Source organism: Anarhichas minor, unplaced genomic scaffold, assembly GCF_050575085.1.
Source record: "Anarhichas minor isolate MPS153535 unplaced genomic scaffold, ASM5057508v1 ptg000155l, whole genome shotgun sequence".
NCBI classification, from domain to species: Eukaryota; Metazoa; Chordata; class Actinopteri; order Perciformes; family Anarhichadidae; genus Anarhichas; species Anarhichas minor.
In genome coordinates this window covers 2,493,263-2,506,388 of record NW_027466601.1, presented here as the reverse complement: position 1 = coordinate 2,506,388, position 13,126 = coordinate 2,493,263, and the positions used below count along the sequence as shown (strand labels likewise).

The 13,126-nt window shown below is 44.3% G+C and overlaps 1 protein-coding gene and 1 non-coding gene across 7 annotated transcripts in view; one reads left to right on the top strand and one right to left on the bottom strand.

Moving 5' to 3' along the window:
- Nucleotides 1-6,299: 6,299 nt before the first annotated feature.
- On the top strand, nt 6,300-6,371 carry trnag-ucc (transfer RNA glycine (anticodon UCC)). The gene has a single exon. It is a non-coding gene; the product is annotated as a tRNA-Gly (tRNA).
- Nucleotides 6,372-7,300: 929 nt separating this feature from the next.
- The window catches only part of slc12a7b (solute carrier family 12 member 7b), a 46,034-nt gene continuing 40,208 nt past the window's right edge, over nt 7,301-13,126 (bottom strand). For 3 of the 6 annotated variants that reach the window (XM_076085398.1, XM_076085400.1, XM_076085403.1), the window contains 3 exons: nt 11,686-11,700; nt 10,371-10,504; nt 7,301-9,696 (listed from right to left, as the gene is read on the bottom strand). In XM_076085398.1, coding sequence (XP_075941513.1) covers nt 9,605-9,696; nt 10,371-10,504; nt 11,686-11,700 — 241 coding nt within the window. In that variant the 3' untranslated portion in view covers nt 7,301-9,604. Of the gene's footprint in view, nt 9,697-10,370; nt 10,505-10,790; nt 10,901-11,685; nt 11,701-13,126 lie in introns of those variants that run through there. The other 3 variants (XM_076085399.1, XM_076085401.1, XM_076085402.1) reach the window with 2 other exon arrangements.

The window sequence follows — 13,126 nt, the reverse complement described above, 5'->3', positions numbered from 1 at the left end:
TATCAATAATGTTCACACAGGGATGCAAACTTAGAAGATTGACACATTTTACACAGCAGAATATATACATATTCACATAGAAATCATTTACATGGATGTCTTATGTCAATTTAAATAAATAAAATAAAAAGGTGACATCACAACTGTCCTCTCTGTGATAGCAACATGAACACATGAGAAGGATCTACTGGTTGTGTTATTAGTGAAGGCTTTGTACAGAATGAGAGCTCATGTAACTGTAACCTTAAGTACAGGATGGTCACATGGAGATATTACAAATGGACTAATGTCTTAATTCAAAGCTACGGTTGCTGAATGTTTGTCCATCGTTCTCCCCTCAGCTCCTGCTCTCTGTAACAAAACAAGAACAGAATCAGCAAAATACTCAAATTCAGTGTATTCGTGTAGTTAATCTCAACATTTGAAACGTTACCGGACTTAAAGTGATATTTCAGGTTCACAACCTGTCTACCTGAGCTCACGTTGGTCCGTTTATGGACATGATATAAAGTATAAATCATCTGTAAAATCATCACAAACTCAGTAAGATATTATTCAACCTCTGAGGTTTGAAAGTGAAGTTATTAAAAGTTACTTTACAAGGCTTACTACGGTCGGATGCAGGCAGCCGAGCTGCCGGTAATAGCGCACCGGCACGCAATGCATCTTGGGATATGCTGGGCCGCGAAGGATACATCAGATGTGTCCTCCAAATCTGGGACCAGAAGGCTGCATTCGTCGGCTGCATTGAAGGACTCTTCAACAAAAATGTGAAATGGGACAGCACTAGTCGCAGCGCTGTGACGCTACCGGTCTACTAATGCAGCCTCCGAAGGATGCAGCCCCTGAATTGAGACACAGCTTATGTGTGTGTATGTGAGCCTGGTAACGCCTGTGATTGGCCCATTTATTCATGAGACACCTTTTTGGATGCGGGATAGTCCAACGGGAGCCATGCGGGGGTGTTTGGAATGATCCGTGCCTGTTTACTGACTAAAAATCTGGAAATGCTGGCCGAACCCCCCTGTCTACATGCATTGGTCCACCTTGCTGAATCGCCTGCCATTTTCTCATTCATTCTCGGAGACCAGCGATTTCACTCACAGACACCAAGCAGGAGAAGCAGGAAGCAGCTGCTCGAAAATTCAATGGAATAAATCCGTTTTTCATCATGAAAACCATCAAAACGTACTTTTTTTTTACCCAATTTTTTTTCTGGTGACCTGTGGCTGATGTTGGCTTATATATATATAACTTTTGAACGGTTTGAAAGAGAGTCATTTCGAAACCGCTAGTCGAAGCCGTGTCGAATGACGGTCCTGCTAGATGTGTTCATCCGCCATGATCGCTCCGCGCTTTCTCATGAGAGACCAAAACAAAAACCATAGTACGCAGTTTTTTGCCCAAAAAAAATGTGGTTTTGTGGTAAAACTTATAAATATCTTCTAGATATGATCTTAGTTCATGTATAATTGTGTTTTGCAGTGTCTCAAATGGCTCCCATGGTTGTTTCGCCCAGAATCTCTTTGTTACACGGGTATTTTTTATTTATTTCTTTATTTCTTTATTCGTTTCGCAAAAGTGAATTGTACACAGAGTACACATGTGTGTACTCCCTCTACGTCCCCTTTAAAGGGGACCCTCGGCATTACTTTGGGCCCATATTGACTAGCCGTACATTAACGTAGAAACATGATTCAAAGTTTAAAACGTAGACAAAACGCTGCACTTTATTGAGCCAAAGGGACATTTTGATAGCTAGCACAGTTTTCATGAAGTCACAGATTAAGTTTCAGGAAAATTTTGGGTCCATTTCAGATTTTATAATGGGTGTGTATTGCACGGCTCGTTAAGAGCTAGAGTGAGAGCATAACTGTCAGAGTGGAGCAGAGCAGGAAAATCTTCTGTGATTTTTCCAAACAAATTGCTCCAGCTCCCACAATTTTTACTCTTTATACACCATTTTGGCCAAAAAGCTTGGAAATGTTGTGCTGGTTGCAGTCAAGTGTCTATGGAATCCAACGGACTTACACATTTGGCTCAAAGAGCCGCAGAGCGACATGAACTCCAACCAACTGCTCCATTAGACTCCATGTTAAATCTCACCACTAATTTCTCAAAGAACGCAGACGGTACCAGTTTTGTCTATTGCTCTGGAGCTCACATTATTAACACCACAAACATAAAAAACACATCAGCGCGTTTGCCAGAGTCTTATCTTTCTCACGGTATCAATATTTTGGCGCTCAGACTCCTGCTTTTTGTTAAAAAGAGGCAGGGGTTTTGTTCAAAATCACTGTTTACTGCAACGTTTCTTAATCAGTCTGCCTCTAACACCAGGTGCGATTTTGTAACTATGCACCATTTCCTCTAAAATCTAATCTGAAATTAGACAAATTGTCTAGTGAATGTGATTTGAAGGGCTTTAATTTTGGAATGCTACATCAGAATGTCCTGGTTCTCTCTGAGTGACACCTTGAGGTGGTCTGCTATCAACCTGGAGTGAAATGATTTTGTAACTATGCACCATTTACTCTAAAATCATTTTAACTGCAATGATTACACGTGTCTTGGTGTCCTCGTATTGTATTGTATCTTATATATTGTTGTATTTGTGTTTTTTGATACTATATGGATTCATGAGTCTGAAATAAAAGTTGAATACTCTCACCCACCCAGTCCCACCCTTTCAAAATAAAAGCCCCACAAATTCAAGATTCTATCCAAGAGTATGAATCAAAAATGCAGAAACGAGAGAAGCGATATCTCAATCGAACCTCAACGACACTACCGGTAACATCGGCGTGTGTATATATTAGTAGAAGCCACACTATCAAAATTTCCTGCGGAATTTTCTAGTTCTTATTCCAGTATATATATATTTCTTTATACATTGTTCGCCCACCATACAATTCAGCAATGGCATTGGCTTTATTATTAGAATTGTTATGATTATTATCATTATGACAATAATAGTAGTAGTTGTGGTTGTATTACATATGTTACATTTTTATTTTAATGACAAGCTTGGACCATTTCCTGTCTTTGTGCCACTTGATGCAGCTTTCACTGCGCTCCTTCCCAGTTTAACCCCCTGGCTGCTGGACCGAAACAATAAGAGTCCCTTCAATATACAGTATATGATATGATATGATGGTGCTTAAAACCTGTTGTCTCCTCATGTACTGTATGTGTTCTCACATTGTTGTGTATATTTGTTATCAGTCACCATGCTGGTAGCTGTAATGGATTCCAAGTTGTCTTCTTTTTCTCCTGGTTATTGATTGCTGTCTGTACATTTCTGCCAGACACAGCTCATTCAGAATCTGTATCTCTTGTAGGCTTTCCCTTCAGCCTGCACACACTCCACCAAGCTCTGCTGTCCAGCTTCACTCACTGCTGCACGCAGCCGAACCCTATGCTGCACCCCTTACCGCTCCACAGAGCCCTGTAACACAGCCTGACAGGATGCAACTAGACACAAACTGTCAACAGGAAAGACGTTTTTGTTGTTCTTTGAAGGTTTAAGATATGATGGAGTTGAGCTGCTTTGTAATCTGCAGCAGGGATCAGAAGCATTTCAATTAAAGAGAGGATTTGATTCTCATCATGGCGGAGTCCACTGTGTGCTGCTCTTCCATACATCATCTAGAAAAACACACTTGGCAACTGAACTGACTGTATCTGTTTTATTCTGTGTCCCAACTGTGAGTGTTTTGAATTGCAGCCATTGTCGGAGCCACAGTGTACTGCGAGATGTGCTGCAGCCACACCAAGAGACGGAAAGCTCTCATGTGTGTTTGCGATCAGTTACAGGAAACCTTTGTATAGTCAAACAAGCCACCACAGTTTGAATTTGCATACGTTTATTAGCATTTTCGAGAGTGCAAACATGGAGCTCTTTTTTTGTACTGTCAACACTTATCCTCTGTTTGTTTTTCTTATCTCTAAACTGTCATTTTCTTTGTAGTGAGCTACAGAGCTGCTCTGTGGATGGGACTGGCACACCTTGAGTCAAGGACTTTTTTTGTTTGTGTATATGTTGAAATGTTCATTATAAAGGAACGTGCACTTCTCCTGCTTGATGAAAATGATGTGAAAACACAATTAGCATATTAGCAGAGGTCTGATTATCCCACTGAGTTTTGTAGATTGAAGTAAACATATATGATGAAAACTTGCTTTGTGTCTTTAATGCACGTTGAAGGCGAGCTGTCTGTCTGTGTGCAGATGTTGGGGAGGTCGACTAACCCAAGCAGATGGTTAGTTAGATGGTGACAGTGTTAAAGGAGTGCAACGTTAAATAGGTAGAGTTCTTTTTTAAAGTTGCTGAATTCGATATTCTGAGCAGTAATGTAGCAGCAAACAACTCATATCTATGAAAAGATACAGTGGAGTAACGTCTACCTGAACAGAGAATGAAGTCTCTCTCTTTGTGTGTGTTGTTATCAGAGCCTCTCTGTGCTTTCTTTACGGAACTTGTCCAGCCGCGTGCTTTTTGTAGCGCATGTTAGCTCGCTCCCGCTTGCTAGCTAATGGCCGTCGCTCTGCCCCGCTCTCGTGCAGCAAACACTGCAGCACTGTCACTGTTAGCACTGTTAGCACCGTTAGCCGCTAACCGCCGGCTCAGCCGTCACCATGACGAGAGCCGCGTGGAGGCAATCCCTCAGCCTCTTTCTTCTCATAAAGATAACAAATAATGAACTTCTTATATTTAAAACTTACGAAGGTTGTGTCCTTTTAGTAACCTGTTAGCCTAAAATAAAACTTGCTCAGTCCCTGACATGTAGCATCCATGTGAGAGCCTTCTACCAGCAGGACCTCTGCTGACCTACAGCTGACGGGGTTAATCAACATCTCAATAGATGGAAAAAGCTGAACGTCAGAAAGCTCCAATCAATACCTGCACAGGCAAACTATATTACACCGAAGTGCACACATCACTTATCTGTTGTTTTTGTCTGTAGTGCTGCTGCTGAGGATCAATGAGAAAATGTCTTCATGTCTTTTCAGTCTCACACACACATCTATGCAGTTTCGACCGTCAACATCCAGCCTCTCCTATCGATCTGGTCAGCAATGCACCGAGCAAACAGAAGAGAGAGGATGGTACTTTGGACGGACAGATTGTGCAGAGAAAGTGGAGAAAGGCAACCGCGGGCTGCAAGAGGTCAAAGGTCAGCCAAGGGCCACAGCTCAAGGGTGTTCCCGTCTGAGACGAGTCTTCTGGCAGAATGTGTGGCTTTCTCTGCTAAAATCAAAGGAACCAGTAGCCTTAGTGAACACTGGATTATTAGGTAACGGGTTGAGAGTGTTGTTGCAACCAGCTATACACAACTTCCTCCTAAAGTTACATAACTATTGCTTTGAAACGGTACGGCTGATGTAACTTGTACAGGATGTGTGGATGTGTGTTGACAAGCATGCTGGATTTGACTCAGAGATGAATGTTTACATCAGTGGCTTCCATCTCACGCAGCAGGAAGCCAGTTTTAGGGAATGCAAGGCTGCCCTCTGGTGGATAGATGCTGTCCTACCAACGTGACTCCACTAGTCTGCACACAATGTCCAGAATACACAACAATAAAACCTCCACTCACTGTTTGTGAACAGGTTTTAAGTCGCCTACCTTTTATTGCTTGTGACCCCTTGATATGAAGCCTCATCTCCTCGTGACCACTACTCATATGTTGCATGTCCGCGTGAGCAGATTCAATTTAAAAGTTATTTTCTCTTCCAAGAAGAACTGTAGAATTGTGAAAAGCGTAAAACAAGTGTTCCACAATAAAGTAAATAGACATCATTTTGTGTAGTAGACTGTAGGTTTGAATCCTCTCAGGGAGACCTGGTCCCCAGGTCTGGACCTCTGTACGTCTACAGCTGCGTGGACAGTCCGATCTGACTGAGCAAAACGGGCATTCACAGAAAGATTTCACAAATCTATCTCAATCAATCTGATTGAATGCATACTAAACTATGTGCGTGTGACTTTAATAAAGCTCAGTGTCCTCTCTGTCCATCAGCACGCAGTGAAGACTCCTCCTCCTTCGCCTCAACAAAACCAGACTTGTGGAATAGACTGGACGTAGGAAACACACCATCCACGGCAACGTTTCCACGCCACCACAGAGTGGTTCTAGAGGCTGTCTGAAGACCCGAGCTCTGTTGAAAGTTGTTCACATGAGGGAAGCCTACAGTAAAGATATCTTCTCTCGTCCTCTTTTACTGATGTACCTTCTCCTCCGCTCCACCCCTCCTCTACACCGACATGGTTCTAGTGGAATTCCATGATTTTTCATGCGATGGTGGTATAGTGGTGAGCATAGCTGCCTTCCAAGCAGTTGACCCGGGTTCGATTCCCGGCCATCGCAAACCTTTTTAGGGCCCAAATAGTGATGGTGATGGATCAGAGATCCAGAGGAGTCTCGCCACGTGGGTCAAAACCTGTCGACAAGGACAAGTTCTGCTTCATCAATTAGACACACTATTTATGTGTATACAATTATGGAGGACAAAAAAATCCAACTCAACTATCGATAAATAAATAAAGGAATGAATACGAAAAAAAATAACCCTTATTTGAGGCTTTTCTACTACACTATACCATCATGTCACTTTAGACTCGGAGCTATATCGTTGACCTTTTGTACTTGTAGTATTAATAAAACGATTAAAAACCTGCGTGCTCCATCCATGATGAATTAACTACATACAAATTAACATTTAGCCCGCAGGCTACCATATCTTTCATACGGTAGCCCGTTAGTACGCACCGAGGCCAGCGGCCCCGTTAGTACGCACCGAGGCCAGCGGCCCCGTTAGTACGCACCGAGGCCAGCGGCCCCGTTAGTACGCACCGAGGCCAGCGGCCCCGTTAGTACGCACCGAGGCCAGCATCCCTGAATGCCACCATTGTTTCATGAATATCAAATCAGTGTGAGTGGTGTGTGTGTGACTAGAATCAGGACTCAGACAGGTTTTGCGTTGTTATTATCAGCACTTTTAATAATTACTCAGAGGCACAAATACAATTTACAGGGCTACCTTCCTCTCTATGTGCGCCCACAACTGACTTCCTGTTCCTGCACGCGAGGCCTGCCGGCTGACGACGGACAACAGCAGAAACCCAACGGGGCACACACACACACACACACACACACACACACACACACACACACACACACACACACACACACACACACACACACACGCTGGTCCTCTCACATCGCAGAGGCTTCTTTTTCTTTCTTTCATGAATACATATATGACATCAGTTATGAAAGAGAGATGTGGTCGAACATGTTTTTCATTATTTATTTTCAGCCTCAGTGACACCTTGAGGTAGATAACATTCTCCAGTCACATCCAACATTAGAGCTGTGAAACACACACTTCTCCTCTAGAAAACTGCTTTTATGTATTTTGCGTGGTCTGTTTAGGGTTTCGTCTGCTTCATGTTTTCTTTACTCACAGCTGCTACTCGGCTCAGTAACCAGATTAAAATACAAACAAACATCTTTAATAATTTATCTTTAGGACTTCCAACGTTTCAAACTTCTTAACAACGATACAATTTCAAGTGTTATTGATACAGAACTATGTTTAAAATCTTTGGCGGCTAAAATGTGAAACTGAGCAAAGTGAAGCTGAAATAGTTTCATCTTCATAAAGTGACAGTTCTTTATAGAGCGTTCATCAATACTTCCAGACCAGGGGAACGCTGTCTCCTGAGTCCTGTGTGTTACGCTGCTTCTCTTATGGGTCGGGACAAAACACATTAAACTCGACATCCTCTCTCGGCCTCCTTCCAGAAAAGAAGAAAAACGAACACTTAAAGTAACAGAAGATCAATTATAACGTAACAAACCCTACTGGAGAACTAAACAGTTACATCACAAACTGAACAAAACACAACAAAAACACGGATGTTGCCGAACTGACGTTCACAAGTTCTCGTTTCTTTCTCCGCGAAGACGTGCAAAACACCGCTTTCTGCTTTACGAAATACTGCACAGCTAGTGTGAAGAGAGAAACTGTGGAGGTACACGAGACGAAGGGTTCCATGTGTTGGTCTTCTTCCCTCACACAAGAAACCCTCTAAGTTGAGAGGGGTTGAAATCGCCTGGTTGCATTTGCTCGATTATGAATTAGCACATTTGCATGAAGAATTCTAGCAAGAGTAAGCTCTATCATAACAACAAATAACTGTGCTTTTCATTTCTTTTCTTTCTTCAACATGGTCAATGTAAAGAGCAGCTGTGGCCGTAGCGCCATGCTCTAAGATGTGCCAGTGATCCTTCCACAGTTTCTTCTATTCAGTCGTTTTGGCACTTTTTCTCCTACACATGCTCGTTACAATGAATCTACTCAGTCTGGGACTCAAAGTCTGGAGAGTTTGGTTTGGTAAATTATTATAAAAACAATGACACACGAGTATTAAACAGTACGGAATCACTGGCTGTTTGCATCCTTATTCCTTGAGCTCATTTATCGGCTTCTCGCTCATCTTCGATCAGAAGAATGTGGTGTTGACCGGCAGGAAGTGTCACTGCAGGCCATAGAACCGGGGTGAGAGTGCGCAGTGGAATAAGTGCTGAGGGGTGCGTAGTGCAAAGTCAACAGTGCTGTTACTACGGCGATATGGTGAGAGTTGCGTCGATGCACGAGTCAGTTTGTGCATTTTACGGTTTACACTTTGCTCAAGTCTGAGGGCAGATTTAACGTGAGCCAATCTGCTTGTTCATTAAGCTACAGCTCGCTGTCAAACAGCCCTGGGGTTTAAAACAATCTCCCAACTGAGCTCTACTTCAGTCTCCATGAATATGTATAAATGTGCATTTCATACGTCGTCCTATAAAGCTGACAAAAGGTCCTAGGTATTGACTATGGCTCTTCTCCCTATTGAAACAATAGTGTCGAACAAGTGTTCAGTACCATATATCTGAAGCAGAAGGTGATCCAACATGTGGTGCACGTCCTCCCGGCTGGTCCTTCACTGAATCACTGACGGGGGACACTAGGACTACAGACGCTGCTGAAGGGACGAGCTCTGAACTACAGGTGCGGCCGTGTTCTGTGAAGACATTTTAAATGAGAACGCGGAGCAGAAGTGGTGATGCAGAACATGCAGGGCACCAAACTGTACCTGATCCAGTATTAACCATACCCAGTCTACAGAACCTCTCTAGAACTTGTCCTCTCTGGACACGCCTCTCTCAGTCGCTGCACCTTCCCAGAGTGCAACACAGAAGGTTCACATCGTAACGGCACACACATCACTCCCTGCTTCCCTTTACACGGTGAGCGCCGGGAACGTGACCACATCAACACAAGAGGGAAAGAACACAAAAATGTAACAGAACATAACGGCAGCGTTAAATGAACAATGTTAAAGTGTCTCTATGCGCTATCTTCCACATGGGGGGGCTCGCTCTCTCAGCCAATCCTTCGTCCTGGGGTCCTTCAAGCCAACTGTCAATCACGAGTGGTCCCGCCTTCCAACAACCCCCCCCCCCCCCCCTTCCTCCCCGGAAATGCCCGGTGAACGTCACCATGGCAACAGCCCATGTGTGCAGGGTTGGGCGTGAGTTTGTTTTGTGTTTTTTTAAGAGTAGATGGTGATGACTTCACGGCCGCCGCCTCGCACCAGCAGCACCCGGTTCAGACCCTCCAGGAGAACCTCCAGGAACTCCATGTCTGAGAAGACGGCGGTCAAGAAACAGAACACACGGGAGTAATGTAACACGCAGTAGCAACAATACATCATCATCTCTTACCTTAATATAGCAAACTGCTGCTCTACTACATGTGTCCAGCAGTAAGCCAGCACAATAAGCCTTCATTACAAGTCCAGCATTCAACCTCTCTCAGCTCTGTTCTTGGTCTCCACCAGCTCCTAATGGAAACATCTGACTCTTAATGATCCCGTATGCACCGCTCAACAGGGAGCATTGCCCACTTGCCCAGGGCAAGTTAAACGCCACGTCGGGCTAGTAGATCTAGCGGCTCACTAACCCGATCGAGCGTCTGGTAAACATATCGGTCTTTCCGGAGCGGATGTAGGAAGTAGCTGAGGAATGAGCCATCTCACTTCCTTCTCCCCTCTGTTGAGTTCTAAATGCTAAGGACCGGTCGGGGAACTTGCGAGGAAAAATGTCAGCAGGTTACGACAAAGTTTATGAGCAGAAGCAAAAGCGAGTTTAGTCGGCTGGCGTTAAAGGATGTGGGCTGAACTCCAGATTCATTTACGTCAATAAAGATGAAACATGACAATTAACGTTGGTCTTTGTTGTCATTTGATAAGCGCTGTTAAATAAAAACAAGTATAAGCTGTGCTATAAAGGCTGGGGTCATAGCTGCTGCAAGGATACAGTTCTCGTCTCCTCCTCGGTTCCCGGGGGGTCCGGGCATGTTCAGCAGAACCAGTTGAGCTCCCTGCGACTTGTTGACCACCACCTCGTTCAGCTTCACAGCCGTGTGCATCCGACGGACATTTGACTGGTTCCTGGTTTGACGAGAAGGTCACAGTGAGAAAGGACAGACAACACAAACGAACCCTAAATATCTGTGGTGATGAGGAGCAGTGGCTGCTGGGACTTCTGTAGGCTTCATTACTTCATCAAATGTGAAACTAGACGTTTAGCTTTATGCTGGCATCAAACTACAATAGGCCTCTTTCAGAGCATATCAGCAGTATGCTGTTGGAGTATTTTGTGTGTTCACTATAGAAAAGTGAAACTGAAGCAGCTAAATGGAACACAGCCGTGATTCATTGTATGATATACACCTACTGCGACATGTCAAAATGTCCTCCGGGAGAAAGGCCTATGGTGGCAATATGGCTGCACTCCTGAGTGAATCCTCATACATGTTTGAGTCTTCCTCTTCAAATGAATAAAACCTGTATTTGCAGTACAGTACATCACTAATACACTGTGTACTTCAAGAGAAAACATCAGTATAGCACATGATCGTCTATGTTAATAACTGATACACGTTGTATAGTTTAACATTTGATCAGGGAGCGTTCTGTGTTTTACACTCGGACACGCATGATGAAATCAAGGCACGGTTAAGGGACTGAAACCGATTGAATTCCAAATAAAGAGGCAGCATTTTCAGACAAAAGGGACGTGCAGCATCGCACCTGAAGTGGTGTGTATTATTGTTTAGTGTGTCGTAGTATAGCATTGTACTGTACATGCTGTAGTCTTTCAAACAGACTGAATCCTGTTTATTAATAGTTATCAGCATCTCTTTAAATGCTGCCTCTTCATCTGCACCTCAACAATGTTAGATCAAAAGCAATGAAAGCACAAGACGTCGACAGCCTCAAGCCATTCAGCACGACCAGGACAAGCTCACAACGTGCTGCTTTCCATTCCACTGAAGAAGAAAACATTCAGGTTTTCATGTCAACACCAAATGTACATTTCTGTATTTGCTGATCACTTTGAAAAATGTAAATGGAAAGCACAAAGTTGCTGATGCATACAAACAATGCCTTCAATAGAACATGCACATTAAATCAATGGAGGCTTTTCTGCCAACATACTGTTAGAACAGGAAGTCCATGCTTATTAGAGCACACAAACAAGGACACAGACACACACACACACACACACACACAGGTCACCACAGCAGCAGCACACACAGACGGCCTAGAGCAAAAAGAAGGCGACTTACAGACTCTCCCACTCTCTAGAAGGAGGGAAATGGGACAGAACAACAGAAATAGGCTTAGATGCTTCCTACATCAGCTCTCTCCACCACAGCGCATGCTTACAACTGTCCCAAACGGCTCGTACTGTCCTCCCAAAGGGGACCCACCGGAAAACCCCAAGGACGTCCGTGGTGAGGCTTTGTGTCTTCATGTCCTGTGTGACTCAGTTGAATGACAAAACTCTGTAAGCCAATGTGAGTGGACCGGGACACACCAGATGAAGTCCACACCCCGATAGTATGGACCACAGACTGTGTATAAAGAAGGACGACATGACGGCTTCCCCCGAAAGTGAAGCCCGGACATCTCGGTCGGCCCTGGTGGTTGGCTGCAGTGCAGCTTATAAAACCCTTTTTTCTGAGCAGTTTAGTTTAAATGAGGTATTTGATGCTATTTGGGCGTCATGGTTGAAAGCTGCTCTGGGTGAAGTAGCCGGGCAGTCGGAGGCTCAGGAATTATACGTAGAGAAGAAGTGTTGAGAGGAGACGTTGCTTTAACTTTCCACAACGGTGATGGTCTGTTTCAAACTTTAAGATCTGTATATAAAGACCTTTATAGGAATGTTTGCTTATAAAGCTCTTAAAAGACAGACTTTGGTAGCTCAGCAACATTTCCACTGACACTAAGGTTAGCAAGCGCTGTGTGACCTTCGTGTGTTCATATCAGTGTCAGCAGACAGATAACGTTTCCCCAAACACCAATCTGTGAAATGAAACGTTCATCATAAAGAGATATTACGGAGCCACCGTGGTGCTAAATGTCAGTCAAGTACAGCAGCTAGGTGGCTAATGCTAACTCGCTGCGGACGTGCTCAAGCCTCGTGATTGGTTAGGGCGGGTTTCTGGGCGGGACCTCGCAACCGTGGCTCCACCCCCCCGATCGCTACTGAGGCTCCAAATGACGTCATCGATGCAAAATGGCTGCGCCCCGTAATCCGGGATATTCCCGGCTTCATCTTTGTGCAGTGGGAGGAAGCGGCAGACATGTGGTCCATCTCCATACACAGTCTATGATATGGACAGTATGGGATGAGAGGCTGTTAGTCCAAACAGCAACACGGTGTGCATGTGATCTGCGTGGTCTGGCCATGCACGAGGACTGAAATGGCTGGAAGTGTACGCGCACACCAAATACAGCCCCAATACACACGCCATGCAGAAGGTCGTCCCATTTCACCCTGTCAGGCTCATTACTACTAGTACTACTAGTACTACCACGACTACTACATCTACACATGCTGTCCTCCTGCAGGAGGCCGAGGCACCATCCTGAACTATTGGCAGTACTGTGTGTTGTGGTTTGCTCTTCAGACCCTTCAAATACTTCATATGTTTAAAATCCTGCTCAAAATGGTGTAATTGTCCCTCACAAGGCCCATGCCATAACATGGTGTTGCACCGTCAC